The 25,799-nt window shown below is 45.6% G+C and overlaps 1 protein-coding gene across 1 annotated transcript; it reads left to right on the forward strand.

Moving 5' to 3' along the window:
• The first annotated feature begins 16,852 nt into the window (after positions 1–16,852).
• LOC123594427 lies at positions 16,853–25,159 on the forward strand. Its single transcript, XM_045471184.1, is given in 4 exon segments — positions 16,853–17,230; positions 17,513–21,892; positions 22,051–22,141; positions 25,059–25,159. Coding segments are annotated over 4 exon segments (4,950 nt in total).
• Positions 25,160–25,799: the final 640 nt, after the last annotated feature.

Raw genomic sequence — 25,799 nt, forward strand, 5'->3', positions numbered from 1 at the left:
GTCTGCTTCAGATATTGTGTCTCCCTCGCTCTCTGCTCCTCCCCTGCTCATACGCGCGCTCGCTCTCGCTCGCTCTCGCTCTCTCTCAAAAACAAACATTAATTTTTTTTTTTTAAATGTTAAAAAAGGAAACCTCATTTAAAATGGAGTTGAGTGGCCAGAAGGGGGCGCTCTCCTACGCTACCACCACCTTCAGCTCTTTGTATCCCCAATAGGAAGAAGCCTTTATACTACTTCACTACCCCAGTGGGAAGAAGAAAGGTTGTTTGTTTGTTTGTTTGTTTGTTTGTTTTTAGCCCAGCAACAGCCCAGCCAAGGGGAGACAGCCACAACTCTGCCGATGAAAAGCACACTTCCAACTCTCAGTTTACTCCAGCGGACTTTTGGTGTATAAGGGCCCCTCTCAACTTCCCCCTTTCCTCTACAAGAGAACGTTCCTCTCCTTTGTTCTCCAGATTTGCCTGTGGTTTTGCCAGAGCTTGCTTGTCCCAAATTACCATTCTCTATTTCTGAACAAACCCATTTTTCCTCGCAAAGTAACTGGCAGTTTTATTTTCTAAGGTTAACATTATTCATTGTATTATGAGGAGCATGTATGGAGCACCAACGATGTGCCAAACACGAACATGCTTTCTTTTATGTGGATGCATTGGTATATTTACAATCTCTCCTTTGCTGTTGTGGAAACCAAGAAATCAGAGGGGTAAAGGGACTTCACCTAAGTCACACTGCTGGAAAAAGCCGAGTGCACTGTCTGGTTTCTAAGCCTGTGCTGTCCCCAGTATGCCCTAGGGCTCCTTGTTAGTGCCCCATAGTGTTGGTTTGTAATCTCCCCAGAACCTTCCCAGGTGTAATATGAAATCAGCCCCTCCCTGTACTTGGAAGGCGGGAGAGACCAAAGAAAGAGGCAGGCCCCTTCAGGTCCCTAAGTGGTGGAATTAATCAGTAAAGGGAACTTACACCCAAGGCTGGTCTTGGGCGGGCGACAAGACAAGTAGATGTCCACACCCTTCTGCCACAGGTTAAACGTTTAGATAGCCGCCTTAACTGGATTCAGTCACCTATACCCTGCAGGCGTTTTCAACACCTCACCATCTCAAGGCTGTGTCCTTTGGAGCAGCCTCTGGGAGCAGGGAAAGAAAGGAGAACACTCATGCCAGGGACATGGGAGGGAGCTGGGAGCCTCTTATTGCTGGGGTCCTGCTCACGGGTCGACCAGAGCTTGTGTCTTCTCAATGACGTCCCCAATGGTTACATCTGTCATGACCAGCTTATAAATCTCATTTGCTCCCCCCTCTTTTGCAAAGAGCCCTCGGCGGTCAGCAAGGGATTTCACCAGCACGGAGGTGGCTCCTTTGGGGCTATCTGACTGCGCTGGAGGCAGATGCCACAGCAACAATACAGGCACATGCAGGAGAACGCACAGATTAGCACACCGATCACCAATATCAGTGACAACTTGTTTCCTAAGGGCCCCATGATCCAGACCATTGATGTATGAAATCCCCTAAGCTCAGGATTTACTCACTCAGGGTGTTTCCTTGGGTTTTCACATGATTTAATAAAGATGGTACTCTAGCAGACGCATCAGGTATAAACACACAACATTTTGTCTGGATGATGGCACAGGTACCTTCTTGCGAGGCGGTAATAATGTCCAAGACCATCCTATCTTGGAGGACAGCTCTTTGTTTGAGAGAGGGTGCAGGGGAGGGGCAGCGAGAGAGGGGGACAGAGGACCTGAAGCGTTCTCTGGGCTGACAGCAGAGAACCCAATGCGGGGCTCAAACTCATGAACTGTGAGACCATGACTTGAGCCAAGTCCGATGCTTAAATGATTGAGCCACCCAGCCGCCCCCAGCTTTTTTTTTTTTTTTTTTCTTTCATTAGAGTCATTTCAGTGTTCAGTAAGGAGAGGCTTTGTTGGCTGTCATTCAGGGCTTGCTGAGCGAATTTACTAAGGGCTTCTTTCTATATGTGCTATAGCATCCTCCAGCCAATGGAGGGAACAAAAATGGCAGCCAAATGAACATACCAGTGAAAGAACGTACCCATCTCACCTTAAAAGGAGAGAGGTTAGCAGCTATTGTTACTATGAAGCAGATTGTCCCCTTTCCTCAGGGAAAGCCCAGGGTACAATGGCCCAACCAGCCAGGTGGAAGCCGTGGCCAAAGGTGTGTGACACACAACCAGTGGGTTTGATTTGGTGCTACCCAATAAATACCTGGGCAGCACAACCAATCAGTGCCGACCCAGTCACTATCCCTTAATATGACAGAATGACTACACTGTTCTTGTGGTATCCATTCCATATTTCTAGTACAATTGGCTTGATTCTGCTTAGAGTCATGTTTTTGTTCCCAACATAGGGATGCCCAGGTGCTCAAATGTCTATAACCCAGATTAAGCCACATAAACCTATCCCAAGTCTGAGCATAGCCATCCACAGCTCTGACGGTGGTATTTCTAGGGCTTTCCCGCCCAGCAACCTCATGGGCTCCCCTTAGCTTGTTTGACAGAAAAAGAATACCCGTGCCCAGTATCATTGGCAACGTGTGCCCTAGGCCCGGTTTCTGGATCAGTATTGGTAACATCAGGTGAACTAAGGGCGCTAGCCCTAGCTTGTTCTTTAGCATAACACTTTGGGGCCTTTTAATCCCTTTCCTGGAGGGGTGATACCCATCACGGCAATCCTGACAAGCTAGAGAGGGGCGGCTGTCCACATACCCGACAACTGAATTGATTTCTTTGTCGGGCATACGAGTTTGTCTACCATATAAAGGTACGTCCATCAGGCGCCCATCCCGTGGCTGGGCACCACAGGAACAGCAGAAGTCTGAGGTCAAAAAGACAGATATTGCGGAGGAAATTGTATGGGGAGGTCTTCCTCTTCTATAAGAATTACGCCTGCGGCCTGATCGTGAGAAATTAATGTGGCTGCAGCTTTAGGAAGCTGACCAGGGTGTGTGTACCGTACCCGCGAGGCACTGCTCTCACCCATGAGGAGTGTGGACCGGGGGTGGGATGTGCCCGACCAGGACCGCTGTCTTCTCCCTTCTGTGTAGGGGAGTCCAAGTAGAGTGCATTTCAATGGGTCCGGCTTACAGCAGGGTAACAGGATCCCCGTGGACACTGAGGAGTTGCCGCTCACCCAGGGCGTCAAGTAACTCACCCGTGCCATCAGGATGTCCCATTGCCAAACGTCATCTCCCAGGCGTGATGGCGCTTGGCGTTCTCAACAGCGTGGCTCATTGGTCTATGATGACAGTCAGGGCAATAGCTGTCTCCTGCAGTTCCATACCTTTGCAGAACCAGGTGCCCGGGCAGTGGTCCTCCGTCTGGCATATGGGCTCTACTGATTGGCCACTCAAATGTATTAGAGCCTGAGCAGTCCTTTAGTCTACCTGGCCAAGGTGGTTTTACCTACTAGGAATGGAATCTGCTGTTGTAATATTCCATCTCCCCTTTCTAGCCACGCTGCGGCTTACAGATTCGAGGGGACAGAGAATCTGTCTAATGTCACATTCTTTCACCCAATCTTCTACATGATGACCTTTGAAATGTGACCTCTGTTCACTGTCTATTCAATGAAGCCTGGGGCGCCTGGGTGGCGCAGTCGGTTAAGCGTCCGACTTCAGCCAGGTCACGATCTCGCGGTCCGGGAGTTCGAGCCCCGCGTCGGGCTCTGGGCTGATGGCTCAGAGCCTGGAGCCTGTTTCCGATTCTGTGTCTCCCTCTCTCTCTGCCCCTACCCCGTTCATGCTCTGTCTCTCTCTGTCCCAAAAATAAATAAACATTGAAAAAAAAAATTAAAAAAAAAAAAAAATGAAGCTTTCCGTACATGGTACTCAGCTTCTCTGATCCCCTAATGGTGGCAAGCTGGTTTGCACGGTGACAGGGGAAAGCTTGGGTTAGGCCTGAAGCAGTGTCCACACAAACCCAGGCACATTTAGAACCCCGACTCAGAGGGAGGGGACCAATATAACCAATTTGCCAGTCCCTCACTGCCTGGGAACACTGATGGCTGACCCCAGACTTCTTGGCTTTCTTGAGAACACACGGGACATGCTGTCACTGCATTAACAGTCACTGTACTTTGAGAGCCATCGGGCATCTTTGGCAATATGTATATCTCATCCAGGTACTACTGTGGCCACTCTTTCTATGAACCCAATCTGTTGTATCTACTGAAGGATCCATTGTCAAGACTTGTACCGGAGCGAGGGCACCAGCTTCCTGATTGCCAGGGGGTGTCAGTGCCTTCTGATCGGGGACATGGAAAACAGTGAGAACTGCTTTGGCTCTAGCAGATGGACCCAAACGTCTTTTCGTATGTCCTAACCCCACAAAGGCTTATTCGTAATCATCTACCTCTCATTGTCTGAGCCATAGGGTTAATCTCCTTAAAACAGCCCAACTGTCCGTAGAAAGGGTTCAGAGCCAGCGGTCATGAGTGATCAGAAAAGCCAGACAGCTCCGAGTTCAGCCTGCTGGTTGCTGTGGTTTGTTCCTCTTTCCGTCCAGATGGTGTCAGTGTTGGACTGAATAGCGACCACAAGTCCTTGTGGATGGATTGCTTCGGCTAAACCCATCTGGATGGAGTCTATCTGTGGGAATTTCCTTTGCCCCCTCTTTACGGGCGGCAGGGGCCTCTACAGTAATAGGGGCACGGATATCTGGAGGACCTACATCCTCCGCAGGACCGAGGAGTGCCTACATGTCTGGAGACGGTGGGGTGGTTGACAAGATGGTCCTCTGCTACAAATAGGCATGCCACCTAGTCAGAGTGGGGTTTTGAACCGCAACAGAAGTGGGTTGCTGGAACGCATTCCCACCCCACCCCTTGATAGGCAGGGAAGTTCCCACCACAATGTGCTGTTTATTAGCGAGAGGCTCTACCCAGAGGAATGCTGTATACACCGCTACGAACTGTTGCTCTGTGGGGGTATAACAAACTCCTTCCCCCTTCCAGAGCTGAGACCAACATCCTGGGGAAGCTATCTTTTTCTGTTGTTTCTGCCACAGTGCCCAACTCATACCTTCTGGAGTCACAGACACGCCTCTCTCAAACGGCAGCCTGCTTGGGAGATGCCAGAACTTTAACCTGCTTTACAAGTGTATTTGCCTTTTCAAACATGGCTCCCTACCATGATCTACGGCCCCATACACGCCCTTTCTTCAACAAGTGGTGTGAGGGACAGAGGCACTGCGTCGGGTGGGGAAGAAAAGTCCTCCCCAACTCCCATATCCTTACAAAGCCTTGCACCTCTTTCATTCACATCCTTGGGGGTTGGATAGGCTTACACCTTATAAATCACAGCTTCTCACCCAACCAGATGGCTCCCAAAGACTTCGTGACAGTGGCCGGGCCTTGGATTGTCTGCACATGTTAACATGATGATCAACAATGTAATGGGCCCCGTTTTGCTGATGTGACGAAGGAGAACGGGAACAGGTCTTGGGCCACCATCCTATGACCTGTGGTGGGGCGATGCAGATAACCGTGGGGAAGCACTTTGAAAGATCCATTATTGTCCCTTTCATGTGAAGGCAAATTGCTCTTTTGTCTCATTGGCCAGGGATATACTGGAAAAAAAAAGCATTTGTCAAATTCAAGCACAGCATGGGACGCTCCTAGGACCATGGCCAAGGTACCCAAGATAGTGGCAACATTGGGCACAGCCCTGGGGCGGGGCGGGCACGACCTTGTTCAGTTCTTGGTAGTCCATCACCATCTTCCATGAGCCATCTGGCTTTTCACTTTTTTTAATTAAAATAATTTTTTGAAGTTTATTTATTTTTGAGAGAGAGAGAGAGAGAGCCCGAGCAGGGGAGGGGCAGATAGAGAGGGAGACAGAGAATCCGAAGCAGGCTCCGCACGGGCAGCGCAAAGCCTGACAGGAGGCTCAAATCCACGAACTGGGAGATCATGACCTGAGCCAAAGTCGGACGCTCAACCGACTGAGCCACCCAGGCGCCCCACGTCTGAGCCATAACAGGTTGTGGAAAGCCCCGTGGACAGGGTGTACAATACTCGATGTACTTCTTAGAAAGTTTCTCTTATTTCCTTAGGCTTCTCAAGCTGTTTACATTGTTGGAAAGTTACTATTCTTCGTGTGGATGGCAGGCTTACCAGCTCCCAGTTGGTGCTTCCCACTGGTTTGATTAGTCTAACCTGGAGGCAGAATTCACCAACAGACATTTGCAGGGTTTGACCTTGTAGGGTAACAATTCCCAGTATGTTCTCTGGTATTGGAAATAAAAACCTCGCATTCTTGGGCCTGGGCAGGAGAATGCCCAATCTACAGTGTCAGAAAGACCTTCCTGACCATAACTGTTTGCCGTCCATAACCATCAGGGCACTTAAGGGGGCCAGAAAACTTCTGGGGGCGACCGTGTATTAGAGTACATTCAACTCTGTTATACACCAGAGCCATCACGTTTTCTTTATTTCTGGAGGATCCGTGAACAGTGAGCTCCACATGAGGCCTCTGATCACCTCCAATGACCCTCACCTAAAGGCAGTTTTGGCCTGCGTCCTATACCCAGAGAGCGGAAGGCATTTGCCCCAAATACGACTATATCTCTGAAGGCTGTTGACTATAAGGGCAGCTGGGGCAAGTCTAAGCTGCTGTTCAGATTTTAAGGCTTTCTACCGACCAACCAACACACTGTTAGGTTGTTGGTAAATCTGTTCAGCTGGGGTACCTGCAGTGATAAGATCACAACACATTTGCTTCCTGGTTATTCTTACTAAACCTTCCCAGCCACCTAGGGTAGCATCTTGACTTTGTGAGCTTTCCTTCTATTTGGGGCCTTTCCCACAGCCCGTAACTGTTCCTAGAATCTGTCAGTTTCCCCCAGATCGGCAGTGGATTGCCCAACATCATAAATGTCCTGTCCCACAACTGAGCTCAGCATGGATTATCAGCAGTCCGTATCACGCGCTGGGGGTAGACTGGAGAACCTTGACTTCCATTCCTGCAGTGAATGTGGCCCCATCAGGGTCTTTGGAGAAAGGGGCATAGACTGCCTGTCTCATTCCCACCTCTCTAAGAATTTGCTTTACCTTCTGTATAGATGCTCAGGGTCCCACATTCCCAGGGAGATCCCCCTCTTTGGGCCAAGCCTCCCTGAAAGATAGAATGATCCAATCTATAAGAGAATGAGTACCTTGAACCCCCAGCTGGAGGGCAGGGCATGTGTTGATGTTGCTTATCCTCTCTGCCTCCTGCTTGGTCAGAGAAATGCCATCGCCCCCATAGTACTAACCGCACCTAGATACTTCCCCTAGCCTCTTGCTGGAACTTGACAACTATATCAATACGTTCAGCTGAAGCACCTTCACTCATCATGAACATTTCCTGAAACAGGGGCTGCCCCACTGGCTGGAGTTGCTGTTCCAGTACTTTGCTTTCCTTTGTATTAGAGGTTGGACGGCTCCAGGCTTTTTGTCTGTTTCACTGTCAAATCACAACGTCTTCCTCTTCGCTCTCTTCGTTTTCCCAGGGACTCCACCTCGTAACACCCCGATCAGGCTTTGCCACAAGCATTCAGATCTTAACTTGAGGTATCTCGTGCCCTCCTAGCTTGGACTAGACCTTGGTGCCTAGAGACATTCAAGTCCACGACCTACCAGGACGCTTGCTTACAGAACTGGCAAGAACTTACATGGAATCTGCTCCTGAATGCTACGACATTTCAACATCTCTACTGGATGCTTCCAGGGAGAATTTTGCAGGGCTTTAAGTGTCAAGGATATGTGTTCTCGGTCAAGCATTGGAATGTGGAGTTTCTCCAGTGATCGGTCTCCTGACCCCATCCTTGCTCTCTCTTGCTCGCTTTCTTCCTCTTTCTGATCTGTGGCTTTTTTTTTTTTTTTTTTTTTTTTTAGCTTTACAACTATTTTTTAACAATAAATACTCAAGGGGAGCAGAATATGCCACCTCCAAATGTGTCACTTTGGCACGTGGACCGTTTTGAGCTGAAGGCAACCAAGGCCCAGCAGACTCAGGACAAACTTTATCAGTCCCTTCACTACTTAAAAGGATTTAGATAGGGGGCCTGTACTGGAAAGAGTGCTATTCCCAGAGATCACTTTTTTTTTTTTTTTTTTTTTTAATGAGAAAGACTTACCTGCATGGCAGGGCAAATATCTGATTACCAAACATCTGCTTTTCTCATCTTCCTGTGAACTATTCTCCTCCCCTGTGAAGCGACAGACCCCTATCCCAATCCTTAGCTCAGAATGGCATAGAAAGCACAACTGTCCGGCTTGTCCTTGGGTCTCACTTTTTTTTATTTTTTTTTATTTTTTTTTTTCAACGTTTATTTATTTTTGGGACAGAGAGAGACAGAGCATGAACGGGGGAGGGGCAGAGAGAGAGGGAGACACAGAATCGGAAACAGGCTCCAGGCTCTGAGCCATCAGCCCAGAGCCCGACGCGGGGCTCGAACTCCCGGACCGCGAGATCGTGACCTGGCTGAAGTCGGACGCTCAACCGACTGCGCCACCCAGGCGCCCCATCACATTTTTATGGAGCTCCTGTATGTGCAGAATTTCTTAGTCTGTCCCATGTCAATTGGACTGTTAGACTAGCCAAAGAACCTAGAAGGCAAGAAGGGAAAATTTTTCTCCGCCCCTACCATGCAATCGGTATTGCGGAAAGCAATACATGGTAAAATTTTCTTGGGATTATTTTTCGGCCATTTTGTAGCGCTATAATCTGTACATCTGGGGCTGGGAGTAGGCGTGGGGATTCACTGCAAACAGACAGGAAGGAAGTTTGGGGGTGAGAGAAATGTTCTAAAATGGAATTGTGGTGATGATAGCACATCTCTATCAATCCACTAAAAATTATCGCATTATACCCTTATAATAAGTACCTGTATTATTTTGAATGGATGCTCTGTGAACAGTGCATCCAAGCAGGTAACAAAAACAAGGACACCACACTGAGTTTGGCCACCTCTGGGCAAACTACAACCCACGTTGCCCCTGAAGCTTCATGAGAGACTGGACCTCGTATCTAGATGGAAACTAAGGATTTGGGCAATTCTATTGGTTTTTCCAAGACACTTTGAGTTTTTCACCCTATCATTGCTGGGTTTTGGAATAAACTAAATCACTCAGCTGCCTCCTTGTCCTGATGCCCCAATTCAGAAATGACAGTTCAGAATATGGCCTCTTTAGCAATGGGAGTAGAGGCCAAGTGCCCTGGAAATGCCTCTCCTGAAAGCAGCGGCGAAGCACACGCTCGCATATCTGTGCGACTTCTCAGTCCCTCTTCCTGGTGTTCCAAGATGATCCCACAGGCTAGAAGGTGTCTCAAGAAGCTGTGGCCTCAAGAGAAAGGCACAGGCTCCTTTATTTTGTTGTAGAAAGCACTCTGTGGTTCAATGTGGGGAAACGTTTGCTCATTACCCTGCCACAAGGCAATCCATGGCCCTCCTACCCCCAAATGTACACCATTTTCCCGGAAGCAACTAAAGAATAATTCAAAAATCACATATCTCTTACAGATGGCTTACCAGCTGAAGTCACTGGGTTTATGCCTAAGTCTTCCCTCTGTTCACTAACCAGCAGTTAAGAGAAGCTTGATAACTCAATGAAATGAGTAGCAACAAGAGAAATGGTAGACCAGAGAGAGAACCAGAAACAAACAACCCAAACGGGCTCTGGTAAGATTATACTCATTGCTGGAGGTCTGGAAGTCTGTGTGTTGATTGTAGGCTGGCTGCATCCACTCAAGAGCTGCTAGTCTGTGGCTCCACATGGGACAGAACTGAAAGCTTTCCCCCAAGCCACACACAGATCTATCTGGGAAGGGTGTTAAGTTCCACTGCCTCAACGGACTTAAGCATGAGCTATAACAAATCACCGGCAGAACACTAAGCTACACGAACCCATAGATAACTCCTAGGAAGGCAGACTTAAAAATAAAGACAAGGGGAAGAAACAAAATTGTGTCGTCAGAGGCTGCACACTGTGGAGGAAATAGGTTTCTCAGAATTGGGTCAGACAGGCCATTACGAAACAAATAAAAAATAAATAAATAAATAAAACAAGCCCTAATGGGTAATCAGAATCCAGAGTTGCTAATATATCATCATATATTATCTAAAATATCCAGCTATCCATAGAAAAATATAAGACATGCAAAGACACAAGATGGTGTGACCCATGTTCACACACGCAAAAACCAGACAATAGAATTTGATTCTGATGGGGCCCAGGTCGTAAACTCACTTTTCATGGGATCGAGCCCCAGATGGGGCTCCATGCTGACACGGAACCTGCTTGGGATTTTCTCTCATTCCCTCTCTCTCTGCCCTTCCCCTACTGGTTCTCTCTCACACACAAATAAAATAAACTAATTATAAAATTTAATATAAATTTTATATTAAAATTTATATTATAAATTAAATTTATAATAAATTTATAATAAATATTTATAAATTTATAATATATATAAATATATTATAATTTATAATATATATTATATTTAAATAAATATAAAATATATATTTACAAAATTTATAATATATAAATTTTATAATATATAAAATTTATAAAATATATAATTTATATTTATAATATATATAAATAAAATTATAAAATTTATAATTTATAATATAAATTTTATTATATAAAATTTATATATATATTATAAATGTTATAACATTTATAAAATTTATAATATATATAAATAAAATTTATAATATAAATTTATAAAATATAAATATATAATAAAAATAAAAATATATAATATAAATTTATAATATAACATTTATAGTATATATAAATATAAAATGTATAATATATAAATAAATTTATATATAAATTTATAATATATATAAATATAAAATTTATAATATATATCTACAATTTATAATATATAAAATTTATATATATAAAATTTAAAATATGAAATTTATAATATATATAAATAAATAATTTATAATTTATCTTTATATAACACACATATATACACGTATACATGTATGTATGACATGTGTATTATTATGAGACTATAATAGAGTGGGTGTTTCAGCCATGTCAGAGAAGTCAGAGACAAAGAAATGATATAATCAGCTTTTGATAGTATTATCAAATTTGATTTGATTTCTCAATTTTTGATTAACAGTGTTTCATAAAATGTGTTTAGAAATCATCTTCCTGAACCATATCTCCAGAACAGTTTGAATAACACAGGTAGATCTTTCCTTGAAGCTTGGAAAGTCTGCACTTGGAAAACCAGGTCGAAGGGTTATAAAATCTTGCCCCGGGGATTTTCTTTGGGGTTAGAAGGAAATCTCATTGTCAACCTTCTTAATTTCTTCCCATGGTAATTTATCCCTTCTTATGTTCTATCTCTTCTAGAAGCAGTTTTGATTTCAAATTACTAATTTCTTTTCACTTGTAAATATATTTGCATAAATGTGGTAAAATACTTCTATTTCTTTTCATTTTTACCTATGGTTGTTTCCCCATTCTTAGTCCTAATTAAATGTATTAATGCTTTCTAAATAAATTTCCCGATTATTTCAGACAGCTTGCAACTCTTTTTTTTTTTTTTTTTAATGTTTTTATTTACTTTTGAGACAGAGAGAGACAGAGCATGAGCAGGGGAGGGGCAGAGAGAGAGGGAGACACAGAATCCAAAGCGGGCTCCAGGCTCTGAGCTGTTCACACAGAGCCCGACACGGGGCTCGAACTCAACCGTGATATCATGACCTGAGCCAAAGTCGGACGCTTAACCAACCGAGCCACCCAGGCGCCCCAAGCTTGCAACTCTTATATTTTACAAACTGCATTTCTTTGATGTACTGATTACATTTCACCTGCTCTTTTTCAGTATTTACATGAATTGGCTTAATGTCCTAGTAGTTATTTTAACTCTGTAAAAACCATTTGAGTCTGTATTTCCTTACCAGCACAAATGTGAGAATATTTATTCCCTTCCCAAATGTAGCATGAGATATGAATTTTACTTTTAGGCTCTTGTTTGTATGTTCCCTCTAACCAGTTTTCACTAACAATGGCAGGGACTTTCTTATCCTTATTATTTATTTATTTTGCCTATTCTTCGGGCTCTACGATGAGGTGTTTTTGACATTTATTGCAAATCTAAGAATACCCTTGTGTTACTCTTGCATGTAAAGGACAGCTTAGTTGGACACAGAATTCTTGAGTCAGATTATTTCCCCCTCAAACCTATGTTCTGCTACCCAAATGTCCTCAGGCTTTTTGGTATTCTGATACTATTTTGATATTCTCTTTTGTGAGTGATGTTCTTTTCTGACGTGGTTGTGTGAATGCTTGCAGAATTTTACTTCATTTTTAAAATCCAATATTGTATAAGGGAGCTCTACTTTCAAGTTGTTGTGTAGATAAGGGAATTTTTTTTTCCTATTATTTCTTGTTGTTTCTTTTGAGCCATGTACTCTGTTCTATGCTGTTAGGGAACCTGTGATATGCATGTTAGACGGTCCGTATCGTTTTTTTATGTCTTATTCGTAAATTATTATTCGTAAATTATTATTTTATTCGTAAATTATTTCTAAGTGCCGGCATAATTTCTTAAACTGGACTCTGATTGGGCCACTTGGGATGCTGTCAGTCAAGTGGCCCAACTCAGTGTCGGCTCAGGTCATGATCTCATGGTGGAGAGATTGAGCCTCCTCTCAGGCTCCAACCTAACAACATGGCACCTGCTTGGAATTCTCTCCCTCCCTCTCTCTGGCCCTCCCCCACTTGCACTGTCTCTCTTAAGACAAATAAATAAAAACATTAAAAAAACTGGACGCTTGTGAATTGAATTTCATGTTCTGAAATACCCGACATATTATTAACTGAGTATATTTTTTAATTCGAATGTTTACCTGAATGTCGTTTATGATCTCAAATCATTTTCTTTTTTTTACGGATGCGACGTCCTCCTGTCTGCTCTAACTATGCTACTGTTTTGGTCAGAATTGTTATTGCTTTTGTCAGTGCAGTGATTACAAAGTTGCATACATTTCAAATCATCTGCTTCTCCTTTATTTTCTAAGAAGCCTTGTTATTTTAAAAATTTTTTTTTCAACGTTTATTTATTTTTGGGACAGAGAGAGACAGAGCATGAACGGGGGAGGGGCAGAGAGAGAGGGAGACACAGAATCGGAAACAGGCTCCAGGCTCTGAGCCATCAGCACAGAGCCCGACGCGGGGCTCGAACTCACGGACCGCGAGATCGTGACCTGGCTGAAGTCGGATGCTTAACCGACTGCACCACCCAGGCGCCCCAAAGCCTTGTTATTTTTAGTGAAATATTGTGATATTTGAGATGTCTTTTTCTGGAATGCGTACCTGTATGTATCCTGTCATTTAATTTGGATTAAAGAGAGACCTGTCAGCCTAAAAAATCACCCAGCAGTGACAGTCACCAGTGTGCTCAATGGTTTTTCTATTGCTTTTTCTGGGATAGTCTTAAAGTAGCTAGGACATCACCCAGAGCCACTGAGTTGTAGAATTCTGGTGGTATAAGTGTATATAGTACCTTACAAAATTTGCCCAGTCATATATGATGGCCATGGCACTATGCTTCCTTTTTTTTTTCACGTTTATTTTTTTTATTTTTAATTTTTTTTAACGTTTATTTATTTTTGAGACAGAGAGAGACAGAGGATGAACAGGGGAGGGGCAGAGAGAGAGGGAGACACAGAATCGGAAACAGGCTCCAGGCTCCGAGTGGTCAGCACAGAGCCCGACGCGGGGCTTGAACTCACGGACCGTGAGATCATGACCTGAGCCGAAGTCGGACGCTTAACCGACCGAGCCACCCAGGCGCCCCGAATGTTTATTTATTTATTTTGAGACAAAGAGATTATGAGCAGGAGGAGGGGCAGAGAGAGAGGGAGAGAGAGAGAGAGAGAGAGAGAGAATACCAAGCAGGCTTCGACCTGGGGCTTGAACCCACGAACTGTGAGATTGCGAGATTGCGACCTGAGCTGAAATCAAGAGTCGGGCACTTAACCGACTGAACCACCCAGGCCCCCGGGCACAATGCTTTCTGTTTCATTGTCAAGCTTGTTCTCATTGGGAATCCTTCTGGATCCCATTTTAGTTATTATGCATTCCCATCATTGAATATCTTATCAAAATCTGAAATACCTCTCTTCTCTATGTTCCCCTCCATCTAATACACTATTTATAAAATGAAGGAGATAAAAATTTCAAAACACCAAGAAACAGCTGTCAAAGAGTTTCAATATAGCTCCCTTTATTTTTTACCTAATATAATATTAATGGTCAAATATTAGTTGCAATGATTTTCAGATATCTGTTAGTGAAGTCTCTTTCTTTGTGGGGTTTTTTTTTTTTCCGGAAGTCAAAATAGTTTTATATCTCTTCCAAATGGAAGGGAGAAAAAAAGGCAAACCCAAAGTCAAGCTTCACAGACATATGATGGTAACTGCTTTGGAAGGGAAAATTGTCCTAATCTCTACCTTTGTTACCTTTCCTGAGGCAATACTAATTGACAGTAATGAAATTCATCTCCATTCAAGGCATTAAAAGATTTTTTTTTTTCCTATTCTATAATACAAACATTAAAAAGTTGTATGCACCGGGGCACTTGGGTGGCTCAGTCGGCTAAGCGTCCAACTCCGGCTCAGGTCATAATCTTAGTTCATGGGTTCGAGCCCCATGTCAGGCTCTGTGCTGACAGCTCAGAGCCTGGAGCCTATTTCAGATTCTGTGTCCCCCTCTTTCTGCCCATCCCCTGCTCATGCTCCGTCTCTCACTCTCAAAAATAAATAAACACTGAAAAAGATTTTTTTAAGTTGTATGCACCAAAAAAAAGTTGCATGCATAAATAGTTTCTGAGCAATGAGATATATAAACATGTTGCAGATTAATATATGTATCCATTCACTGCTGGTATTTACAACCTACATAAATCATCTTGAAAGGAACAATCCAAATAACAGCCCTACCTTAGTTTAAAGCTAGGTTCTCTTTTCTGTTTATTATGGATCTTTGATAAGAAATACAATTGCTGAGAAGTCTGTTTTGCTTGCTGTTTGCTATGAGCATTGTGAGACCTTTCCTGAATGTAACCCGCTGTGTAGTAGAATGGGTTGTAAACCTTCCTAAATGTAATGGAATGAGTAGTTGTACTTAAACTAACTGGCGTCTCTCGCTTCTGTAATCTTGCTTGTTTAACACATTCCTCACCTATCCCCTTCCCCTTTTTTTTCTCTCTCTCCCACCACAAGTAACAGACAAAGGACGCCCAGTCAGAAAACCACAAATGTCCTTACTTTAGAATTTACCTATCAGGACCCTCACTCACCTATGCTGTTTGTCCCTGTCTATAAAAACCCTATACCAACTCTGATCGGGGCCTCTGTATGTCACCGGCAACGAGTGCGCAGAGGTCCAGGTTCGAACCTGCAATAAACGACCCTTGCCGCTTGGCTTTGACTCACGACTCTGGTGGTCTTTTGTGGGAGGTTTTAGAACATCGGGCATTACATTTGGAGGTCCCACCGAGATCTCCCCCGAGCTCACCAGACTTCTGATCAATGGGTCGTATCTGATTCCGATCGGTAAGTAAGCCGGCTCTAACGTTCTTCCTTTTCTCTCTAATCTGTGCTTCTTCTCTGGAGAACCGGTTCTGTCTGGAAGCTGGTGTGACCCTGGCGGACGCGCTATAGGGCACCCAGCCGGGGTCAGTTGGAGACGTCCACTGACATCTGGGGCTCTTTGGCCCATCTGAGGACCAGGTTGGTCCATCTGGGGCTGTTTGGCCCATCTGGGGCTGTTTGGCCCATCTGAGGACCAGGTTGGTCCATCTGGGGCTGTTTGGCCCATCTGGGGCTGTTTGGCCCATCTGGGACCAGGTCGGTCCATCTGGGGCTCCTTGGCCCATCTGGATTCTTTTCTGGGGGCTGTTTACGCCCAACGCGCCTGCGAACTAAATACTTTCATTTTCTTTATGAACCTCCAGAGTGCTAAAAATATCTCTAGGCGTCTAAAAAAAAAAAAAAGAAGAAAAACCATCTAGGCATGCCAATTATTACCGGTATTTTGATGTGATGTATGTCTGTGTGTCTGTCTGTTGAATGGAATGATTGTTGGGAGTCAGGGGCACGCGCCTGACTTACCCTATGTGTAGTCCCACAGCATAAGCTACGGGATTCGAGTGGGCTCTAACCCGATTTCCGCGGTGATCCTCATACGGCTTAAGGCGGTCAAAATCTCTTTGATCCGAGCAGGGGGTTTATACCTGCCCGCCCATGCTAAGAGGCACCTAAGTTCCCGCGAGGGACGCGGACGGGCGAGTACGCGAGTGCTTCTTATGTGTAGTCCCACAGCATAAGCTACGGGATTCGAGTGGGCTCTAACCCGATTTCCGCGGTGATCCTCATACGGCTTAAGGCGGTCAAAATCTTTTTGATCCGAGCAGGGGGTTTATACCTGCCCGCCCATGCTAAGAGGCACCTAAGTTCCCGCGAGGGACGCGGACGGGCGAGTACGCGAGTGCTTCTTTGTCAGTCTAAAGAGTGCTTCTTTGTCAGTCTAAATGTATTGTCACCCCGGGGCCCTTGTAAATACCGCCGTAACCCTCTCTGTCGGGCTAGCCAAGAAAGTTGGAACCGCTGCGAAAGATTTTTGTTAGTTCTTGCTTTTCTTTCATAGGTCGGATGTTTTATTGGAATTAAGTGTTTTCTCGGCTGATCAGAATTAATTATTCCATCCTTTGTTTCTCTCTCCTCCTTTCTCAGCTCCCTGCGGCTTTCCTTCCTGCCCCCTGGCCAGCGGTGCCCCCCCCTTTTCTCCTCTCCTCTTCCTCAGAATTATAATATGGGCCAAACGCAGAGCACCCCTCTCTCCCTCCTCCTCGCCAATTTCAGGGACGTAAAAGCTAGAGGACACAGCTTAAGCCTAGACATTCACAAAAGGAAGTTAATTACCTATTGCCGCTCTGAATGGCCCACCTTTGGGGTTAATTGGCCTACAGAGGGAACCTTCTGCCTCCCTGTGGTCCTTAAAGTAAAATCAAAAATTTTCCTACCAGGGAAAGAAGGTCACTCGGATCAGATTCCCTATATTCTGGTGTGGCAAGATTTAGTAGAAAACCCTCCTCCTTGGATGGCCTCTTCCTTAATAGCAGAGTCATGCCAAATCCTAGCGGCTAAACCTATCAGCCCTCCCAAGTCGCCAACTCCAGCTGCACCCCCTGTTCTCCCCGACAGCCAAGATTTGCCTTTTCTCGACCCTCCCCCTTACCAGGTTCCTCCTCGCATTCCGCAAGCTGCCCCTATCCCTGCTGCGCCGGCAGAGCCTCCCGTAGCCCAGCCCATAGGAGAACTGGAGAATAGGGAGGCTCAACCCGCGCCCATGCCTAATGGGGGCGAAGTCCAAGGGCCGGCCGGACATACCCGTAGGCGGGCCCCACGTGAGCCAGGACTTCGCCTTCCTGACTCCACCGTAGCTTTACCCTTACGGGAAATAGGGCCTCCCGATGATACGGGGAATCCCCGACTCCAATATTGGCCCTTCTCTACTAGTGACCTATATAACTGGAAAACCCAGAATGCCCGATTTTCTGACAACCCTAAAGATTTAATAAGTCTCTTAGACAGCGTTATGTTTACTCACCAACCCACCTGGGATGATTGTCAGCAGCTCCTCCGAATCCTGTTCACTACCGAGGAGCGAGAAAGAATTCAATTGGAAGCAAGAAAGCTGGTTCCTGGGGATGACGGCCAACCCACTGCTAACCTTGATCTCATTAACGCAGCTTTTCCCTTGACCCGACCCCCACAGGATGGCTGGGACTACAACACGGCAGAAGGTAGGGGACGGCTGCGCATTTATCGCCAGACTCTAATGGCGGGTCTCCGGGCTGCTGCACGCAAGCCCACTAATTTGGCAAAAGTGTATTCAATAATACAAGGTAAGACAGAGAGCCCTGCCGCTTATTTAGAAAGATTAATGGAAACCTTCAGACAGTATACCCCCATGAACCCCGAGGCCCCCGAAAATCAAGCTGCTGTTGTAATGGCCTTTGTAAATCAAGCAGCCACTGATATTAAAAAGAAACTCCAGAAGCTAGAGGACCTGGAGGGAAAACAGATTCAGGACTTACTCCGCATTGCCCAGCGTGTCTATAATAATAGAGAGACTCCAGAGGACAGGCAACTTAAAGCCACCGAGAAAATGACCAAAGTCCTGGCTACTGTTGTCCAAAAGCCCCTGGATAAACACCAGCCCCTAGATAAGGACCAATGCGCCTATTGCAAAGAAAAAGGCCACTGGGCTCGAGCATGCCCTAAAAAGAAAAAGCCACATCATGGACAAAAACCGTGGCCGCCAAAAACCACACCCGCCCTCTTCACTCAAGATGCAGAATAGGGGGGACGGGGTTCGGATCCCCTCCCCGAACCTAGGGTAACGCTACAAGTGGAGGGGAACCCAGTTCAATTCTTAGTCGACACAGGGGCACAACATTCGGTCTTGATCAGACCCCATGGAAAAATCTCTGAAAAATCTTCCTGGGTCCAAGGGGCTACTGGAATAAGAAAATATCCCTGGACCACCCAGAGAACTGTGGACCTAGGAAATGGAAAGGTCACCCATTCCTTCCTAGTCATCCCTGACAGCCCGTGCCCCTTATTAGGAAGAGACTTACTCACTAAAATGGGGGCCCAGATTCATTTTACGCCAGGGGGCCCCCAAGTGACTGGTCCGCACAACCAACCCATTACCATACTTACTCTAAGATTAGAAGATGAATATCGACTCCATCAAGGGCCACCCTCACAAAGTCAAAACATAGAGCCCTGGCTCCAGCAGTTTCCAGAAGCATGGGCTGAAACCGGGGGTATGGGGTTGGCTAAACATCGCCCAGCTCTATTCATAGAGCTGAAGCCGGGGGCAGATCCAGTCCGGGTCCGACAATACCCGATGTCAATGGAGGCCAAAAAGGGCATCACACCACATATCCGTCGCCTCCTAGACTTAGGCATCTTGCGTCCCTGCCATTCAGCCTGGAACACCCCCCTGCTGCCCGTACGAAAATCTAACAGTGCAGACTACCGTCCGGTACAAGACCTGAGAGAAGTTAACTGCCGAGTCATGGACATACACCCAACAGTACCCAACCCCTATACCCTCCTAAGTGCCCTCAGTCCAGAAAAACAATGGTATACGGTCCTTGATTTAAAAGATGCTTTTTTCAGCCTGCCTCTGGCCCCCAAAAGCCAAGAGCTCTTCGCCTTCGAGTGGTCAGACCCTGAGAGAGGCATAAATGGGCAACTCACCTGGACCCGGCTCCCCCAAGGATTTAAAAACTCACCCACCTTGTTCGATGAGGCACTCCACGAGGATCTGGGTGAGTACCGGAATCAAAACCCTGAAGTGACTCTCTTGCAGTACGTTGACGATCTTTTAATCGCCGCTGAGACTGCCGAAGCTTGCTTGCAAGGCACCAAAAATCTCCTCCGGACACTTGGTGCCCTGGGGTACCGGGCTTCAGCAAAGAAAGCCCAAATTTGCAGATCCGAGGTAACCTACTTGGGGTATCTGTTAAGGGAAGGCCAACGATGGCTCACTGATGCACGGAAGGAAACCGTTCTCCGCATCCCCCGACCCACGACCCGAAGGCAGGTAAGAGAGTTCCTGGGATCGGCCGGGTTCTGCCGCTTGTGGATACCTCGGTTCGCCGAGATGGCCAAGCCTCTTTACTTGGTCACCCGAGAACAGGCGCCCTTTGAGTGGACAGAGGAAACTGAGCAGGCTTTCCAGCAAATTAAACTCGCCCTGTTGTCGGCACCAGCCTTAGGGCTCCCCGATGTCTCCAAACCCTTTCATCTCTTCGTAGATGAAAATAAAGGGGTAGCCAAAGCAGTGCTGACGCAACTCCTTGGCCCATGGCCCAGGCCCGTTGCCTATCTTTCAAAAAGACTGGACCCAGTAGCGGCTGGCTGGCCCCCTTGCCTCCGTATGATCGCTGCTACAGCTCTAATGGTAAAGGATGCTGATAAGTTAACTATGGGACAAGAGTTACATATCACAACCCCTCATGCCATAGAAGGAGTCCTCAAACAACCTCCTGACCGATGGATTAGTAACGCCCGACTGGTTCACTACCAGGGACTATTATTAAATCCCCTCAGAATCATTTATGCTCCCACCCGAACACTAAACCCTGCCTCCCTGTTACCAGACCCGGACTTAGATACCCCTCTCCATGACTGCACTGAGATATTGGCACAGGTTCATGGAGCTCGGGAAGATTTACAGGATCATCCGCTGCTGGACGCTGAAGTTACCTGGTTCACTGACGGCAGCAGCTTTATACATCAGGGTCAAAGGTACGCGGGGGCGGCAGTCACAACTGAAACTGAGACTGTTTGGGCAGAGCCTTTGCCAGCTGGCACCTCTGCCCAACGGGCTGAACTTGTGGCCTTAACTAAGGCACTGACTTTGGGAAAAGACAAGAGACTAAATGTGTACACCGATAGCAGATATGCTTTTGCTACGGCCCACATACATGGAGCAATATACAGAGAGAGGGGACTGTTAACTGCAGAGGGGAAAACCATCAAAAACAAAGAAGAAATATTGGCTCTTCTAAAGGCACTCTGGCTGCCTAAACGACTAGCCATCATACATTGCCCAGGCCACCAAAAACCGATCACACTGGTGGCCAGAGGAAATAATCTGGCTGACCAGGTGGCCCGACAGGTGGCCTTACAGGTGGACTGTGCTTTAATGACCACCCTACCAGACCCCGGTCCAGCTAGTTTACCAGAAAGTCCCACCTACACTAAAAAAGACCTAGACTGGATCCAAAAATTGCCTATGACTCAGTGCCTTAACGGGTGGTGGAGAGCAGCGGACTGTAACATAATCCTCCCAGAGGAAATGGGAAATAAAGTCTTATCCAAAATGCACCGAGCCACTCATATGGGCACGAGAAAAATGCAAGACTTAATAAGACATGCTAGGATCACCATCAAAGACTCTAGGACAAAAATCGAACAGATAGTTACTAGCTGTAAAGCTTGTCAACTAACCAATGCCACCAACCACGGGAAAAACCCTGGCTCCAGAACTCGTGGAACCAGGCCGGGAGCCTATTGGGAAGTAGACTTCACCGAGGTAAAGCCTGGAAAATATGGATACAAATATTTGCTAGTGTTTATAGATACCTTTTCAGGATGGACAGAGGCCTTCCCCACCAAGCATGAGACTGCGCAGGTAGTAGCAAAGAAGATGTTGGAAGACATCATGCCCAGGTATGGATTCCCTACCCTAATAGGATCAGACAACGGACCAGCATTCATTTCAAAGGTAATACAAGGGATAGCGCAGTTTATTGGGGCCGATTGGAAACTACATTGTGCATATAGACCCCAAAGTTCAGGACAGGTAGAAAGAATGAATAGAACCCTAAAAGAGACCCTAACCAAATTGACCATGGAGACTGGCGCTAACTGGGTAGTCTTACTCCCCTACGCTCTGTTCAGGGTGCGGAATTCCCCTTACAAACTTGGATTAACCCCCTTTGAAATCATGTATGGAGTGCCCCCCCCTATAATTCCCAACCTGCAGTCTAATGTGTTAACTGAATTTGATGATCATGAACTTCTTATTTCCCTGAGGGAACTCCAGCACACCCACCAGGAAGTTTGGCCCAGATTGAGAGCCATTTATGAGAACGGGCCCCCTCCCGAGCCGCATCACTACCGACCCGGAGATTGGGTATACGTGCGGAGACACCAGCAAGAGACCCTCCAACCACGGTGGAAGGGACCCTATATTGTGATCCTAACCACACCCACTGCTCTCAAAGTCGACGGAATTGCTACCTGGATCCATTACACCCACGCCCGACCAGCTGATACCTTTGCGGTTCAAAAAGACTTCGTACCGGAAGCCAACACCGCCTGGACGGTTGACCAGAGTAAGACTCATCCTTTAAAATTGACTCTGCGTCGAAAACCTGACCCCGAAAACCGGCTAAGACCAAAGGCCTGGGTGTCCCATACCAGGACTGTTGTAGCAACTCCGGACCTACAATGATCGGAGGAACCCTCATTAGCGTACTCCTGCTCACCTCCTACGGACTGATAAGCATTGCAAGTAACCCCCATACACCCTATACTTTAACCTGGGAAATTACTAACCTAGAAACCCATGAAATATATAATGTCACCACTAAAACAGATGTCCCCCTGGATACCTGGTGGCCAGATTTATATTTTAATCTAGAAAAAGTCAGTCCGTTAGAAGATATGGGAGGGGGTGAGTGGAAAAAGAAACAGCGAAGGGTGTCAATCAGTAGAAATGGATTTTATGCATGTCCGGGATTTAGGGAACCAGGAAAGATGAAACACACCTGTGGGGGGATAGAATCTCTCTATTGCGCCACATGGAGTTGTGTCACAACTAATGATGGGGAATGGAAGTGGAAAGTAACCTCCCAATTCATTGAAATGTCCTATGTCCGACCATGTACTCGCACCAGGTATAATGAAAATTGTAATCTCATCCGTGTGCAGTTCACAGAAGAGGGAAAAAAGGACCCTCGATGGGTTCACGGGCTGACTTGGGGACTCTATTTATATCAGTATCCTCTCTATGGAACCCTCATTCAGATAAAATTAAAGGCACAGCCCAAAGTCCCACCAGTACTAGTGGGACCAAGCCCCATGGGAAAGGGCCCTAACAAGCCATCTCCAAAACCCACTACTAGGGCCCCGAAAATTCAAATCCCATTCAAAGATGACTCCTTATGGGTAATAATGAATACCACTTATCAGGCCTTAAACCGTACTAAACCCAATGAAACAGAAGCTTGTTGGCTGTGTTATTCCACAAAACCTCCATTTTACGAGTCGGTAGCAATAATAGGAAATTACAGCACTGCAAACAACTCAGACGCTTGCGGTTGGGGACAGAAAAGACCTGGCCTCACACTACCAGTGCTTACGGGAAACGGGACATGTATAGGAGCAGTACCAACAAAATATAGCCACTTATGCATAAGTAACAAAAATATACTCAATATTTCAGGGAACTGGATTATTCCACCAAATAACGCATGGTGGCTTTGTTCTCATGCGGGATTAACCCCTTGCCTCTATAAAGATATGTTCAACCAGTCAGAATTCTGTATAATGGTAATTGTGTTCCCAAAAATCATATACCACACAGCCGAATATGTAGACCAGATGTGGATAGCACCTAAAAGAGTGACTAAACGAGAACTTATTACTGCAGGAACTCTAACTCTAGCCACCATATTTGGACTCGGGGCCATCGGAGCTGGGACAGGGATTTCGGCCTTAACTATACAGAACAAAGGATTTAGTATACTTAGAGAAGCGGTTGACAAAGATATAGAAAAAATAGAAACTGCCATCACTTCGCTTGAAAAGTCCCTAACCTCCCTCTCGGAAGTAGTTTTACAAAACAGGAGAGGATTAGACCTGCTGTTCCTACAGCAAGGCGGTCTCTGTGCAGCACTAGGAGAAGAATGTTGTTTCTATGCTGACCACACAGGAATAGTAAGAGATTCTATGGCCAAGGTCCGAGAAGGGCTAAATAAACGAAAAAAGGAAAGAGAACAAGAGGCTGGATGGTTTGAATCCTGGTTCAGTGCGTCCCCATGGTTAACTACCCTGCTCTCCGCCTTACTCGGGCCTCTGGCCATCCTACTTCTCGCTCTCACATTCGGCCCCTGTATCATAAACAGAATTATTAATTTTGTCCAAGACAGGTTCAATGCTGTACAATTAATGGTCTTACGAACTCAGTATCAACCGCTCGAGACATTACAAATAGAAAACTGAAGATCCAAGATTGGCTCTTTAGGCACAAGAAAAAGGGGGGAATGAAAGGAACAATCCAAATAACAGCCCTACCTTAGTTTAAAGCTAGGTTCTCTTTTCTGTTTATTATGGATCTTTGATAAGAAATACAATTGCTGAGAAGTCTGTTTTGCTTGCTGTTTGCTATGAGCATTGTGAGACCTTTCCTGAATGTAACCCGCTGTGTAGTAGAATGGGTTGTAAACCTTCCTAAATGTAATGGAATGAGTAGTTGTACTTAAACTAACTGGCGTCTCTCGCTTCTGTAATCTTGCTTGTTTAACACATTCCTCACCTATCCCCTTCCCCTTTTTTTTCTCTCTCTCCCACCACAAGTAACAGACAAAGGACGCCCAGTCAGAAAACCACAAATGTCCTTACTTTAGAATTTACCTATCAGGACCCTCACTCACCTATGCTGTTTGTCCCTGTCTATAAAAACCCTATACCAACTCTGATCGGGGCCTCTGTATGTCACCGGCAACGAGTGCGCAGAGGTCCAGGTTCGAACCTGCAATAAACGACCCTTGCCGCTTGGCTTTGACTCACGACTCTGGTGGTCTTTTGTGGGAGGTTTTAGAACATCGGGCATTACAATCTCTCTCTCTCTCTCTCTCTCTCTCTTTTAGTTTATTTGCTTTTTTGAGAGAGGGGAGCACAGAGTGAGAGGGAAAGAGAGAATCCCAAGCAGGCTATGCACTGTCAGCTCAGAACCCAATGTGGGGCTCGAACTTATGAACCGTAAGATCATGACCTGAGCCAAAATCAAGAGTCGGACATTAGCTGATTGAACCACCCAGGCACCTCTATAAATCATCTCTTGAGATCGAATGGACAGATACTTTTAGTATTCTACTCTAGAACACTAATGACAGTTCATCAATCCCATATCTTCTTAAGAGAAAGAATGACTTTTACATGGCGAACTTCCCGAAACCATTTAGCCTGCAAGTAGGATTAAGGGTCTTCTGAAAGGTTATGTCTTATGATGAAAGATGTGGCCAACTCCTCAGTGTGCTGATGTTGATGGGTTTGCTATCCACCCTCCCCAAGAAATTAGCTTTTATTGTTCTTTTCCTCCTTTCTAGAATTGCCTCCTTTTTAGACTTTCCCTCTGCAGGCTTTGGATATCAAGGTAGTGGCAGTACCCCTGTATTTGGTCACATTTTTTCTGTGTCTTTTTACAGATTTGAGCTTCTTGTTGGCAACCTTCTCTACCATCAGGGAGGAAGAAGTTGCTCTGTCCTTCAAGGTTCTTATTGCTGTACTAAGAATCAAAATGACATGAGACAGATTAACAAGAGAAAATCAAATTTAATTTCATACAGATAGAAATCCACACAGACATGGAAACTCCAAAGCCAGTCAGGCAAAATGAGGTAAATATGTCATTTTGAACTAAGGAGAAGGGGGTAGGGGCCTGGAAGTCAGAGAGAAAGAATGTAGTTCACAGACAGATGAAAAAGAGTAGGGGAGTCTGGGTGGCTCAGTCGGTTAAGCATCCGACTTCAGCTCAGGTCATGATCTCACACTTTGTGAGTTCGAGCCCCACATCGGGCTCTGTGCTGACAGCTCAGAGCCTGGATCCTGCTTCGGATTCTGTGTCTCCCTCTCTCTTTGCCCTTTGCCCATTCATGCTCTGTCTCGCTGTGTCTCTCAAAAATGGATAAAAGTTAAAAAAAAAATTTTTAAGAAGAAAATTCACCACAAGACATTATGTATTTGATCATATTTTGTATTATTATAAGGAAAATAATTAGAGAAGTTACAAGAAATGTATTGATACCTTTTTAGATAAGCATAGTAAATATAAACCACATTGAGTGTTGTAAAAATGAACTAAAAAAAGAGATGTGCACAGAATTATACAGTTGTTGGGGAGGAAGAATTTCTTCTGCCTTTAAAAGTCCTTCTAGCTGGACTAAGAA

Source organism: Leopardus geoffroyi, chromosome X, assembly GCF_018350155.1.
Source record: "Leopardus geoffroyi isolate Oge1 chromosome X, O.geoffroyi_Oge1_pat1.0, whole genome shotgun sequence".
Lineage (NCBI taxonomy): Eukaryota > Metazoa > Chordata > Mammalia > Carnivora > Felidae > Leopardus > Leopardus geoffroyi.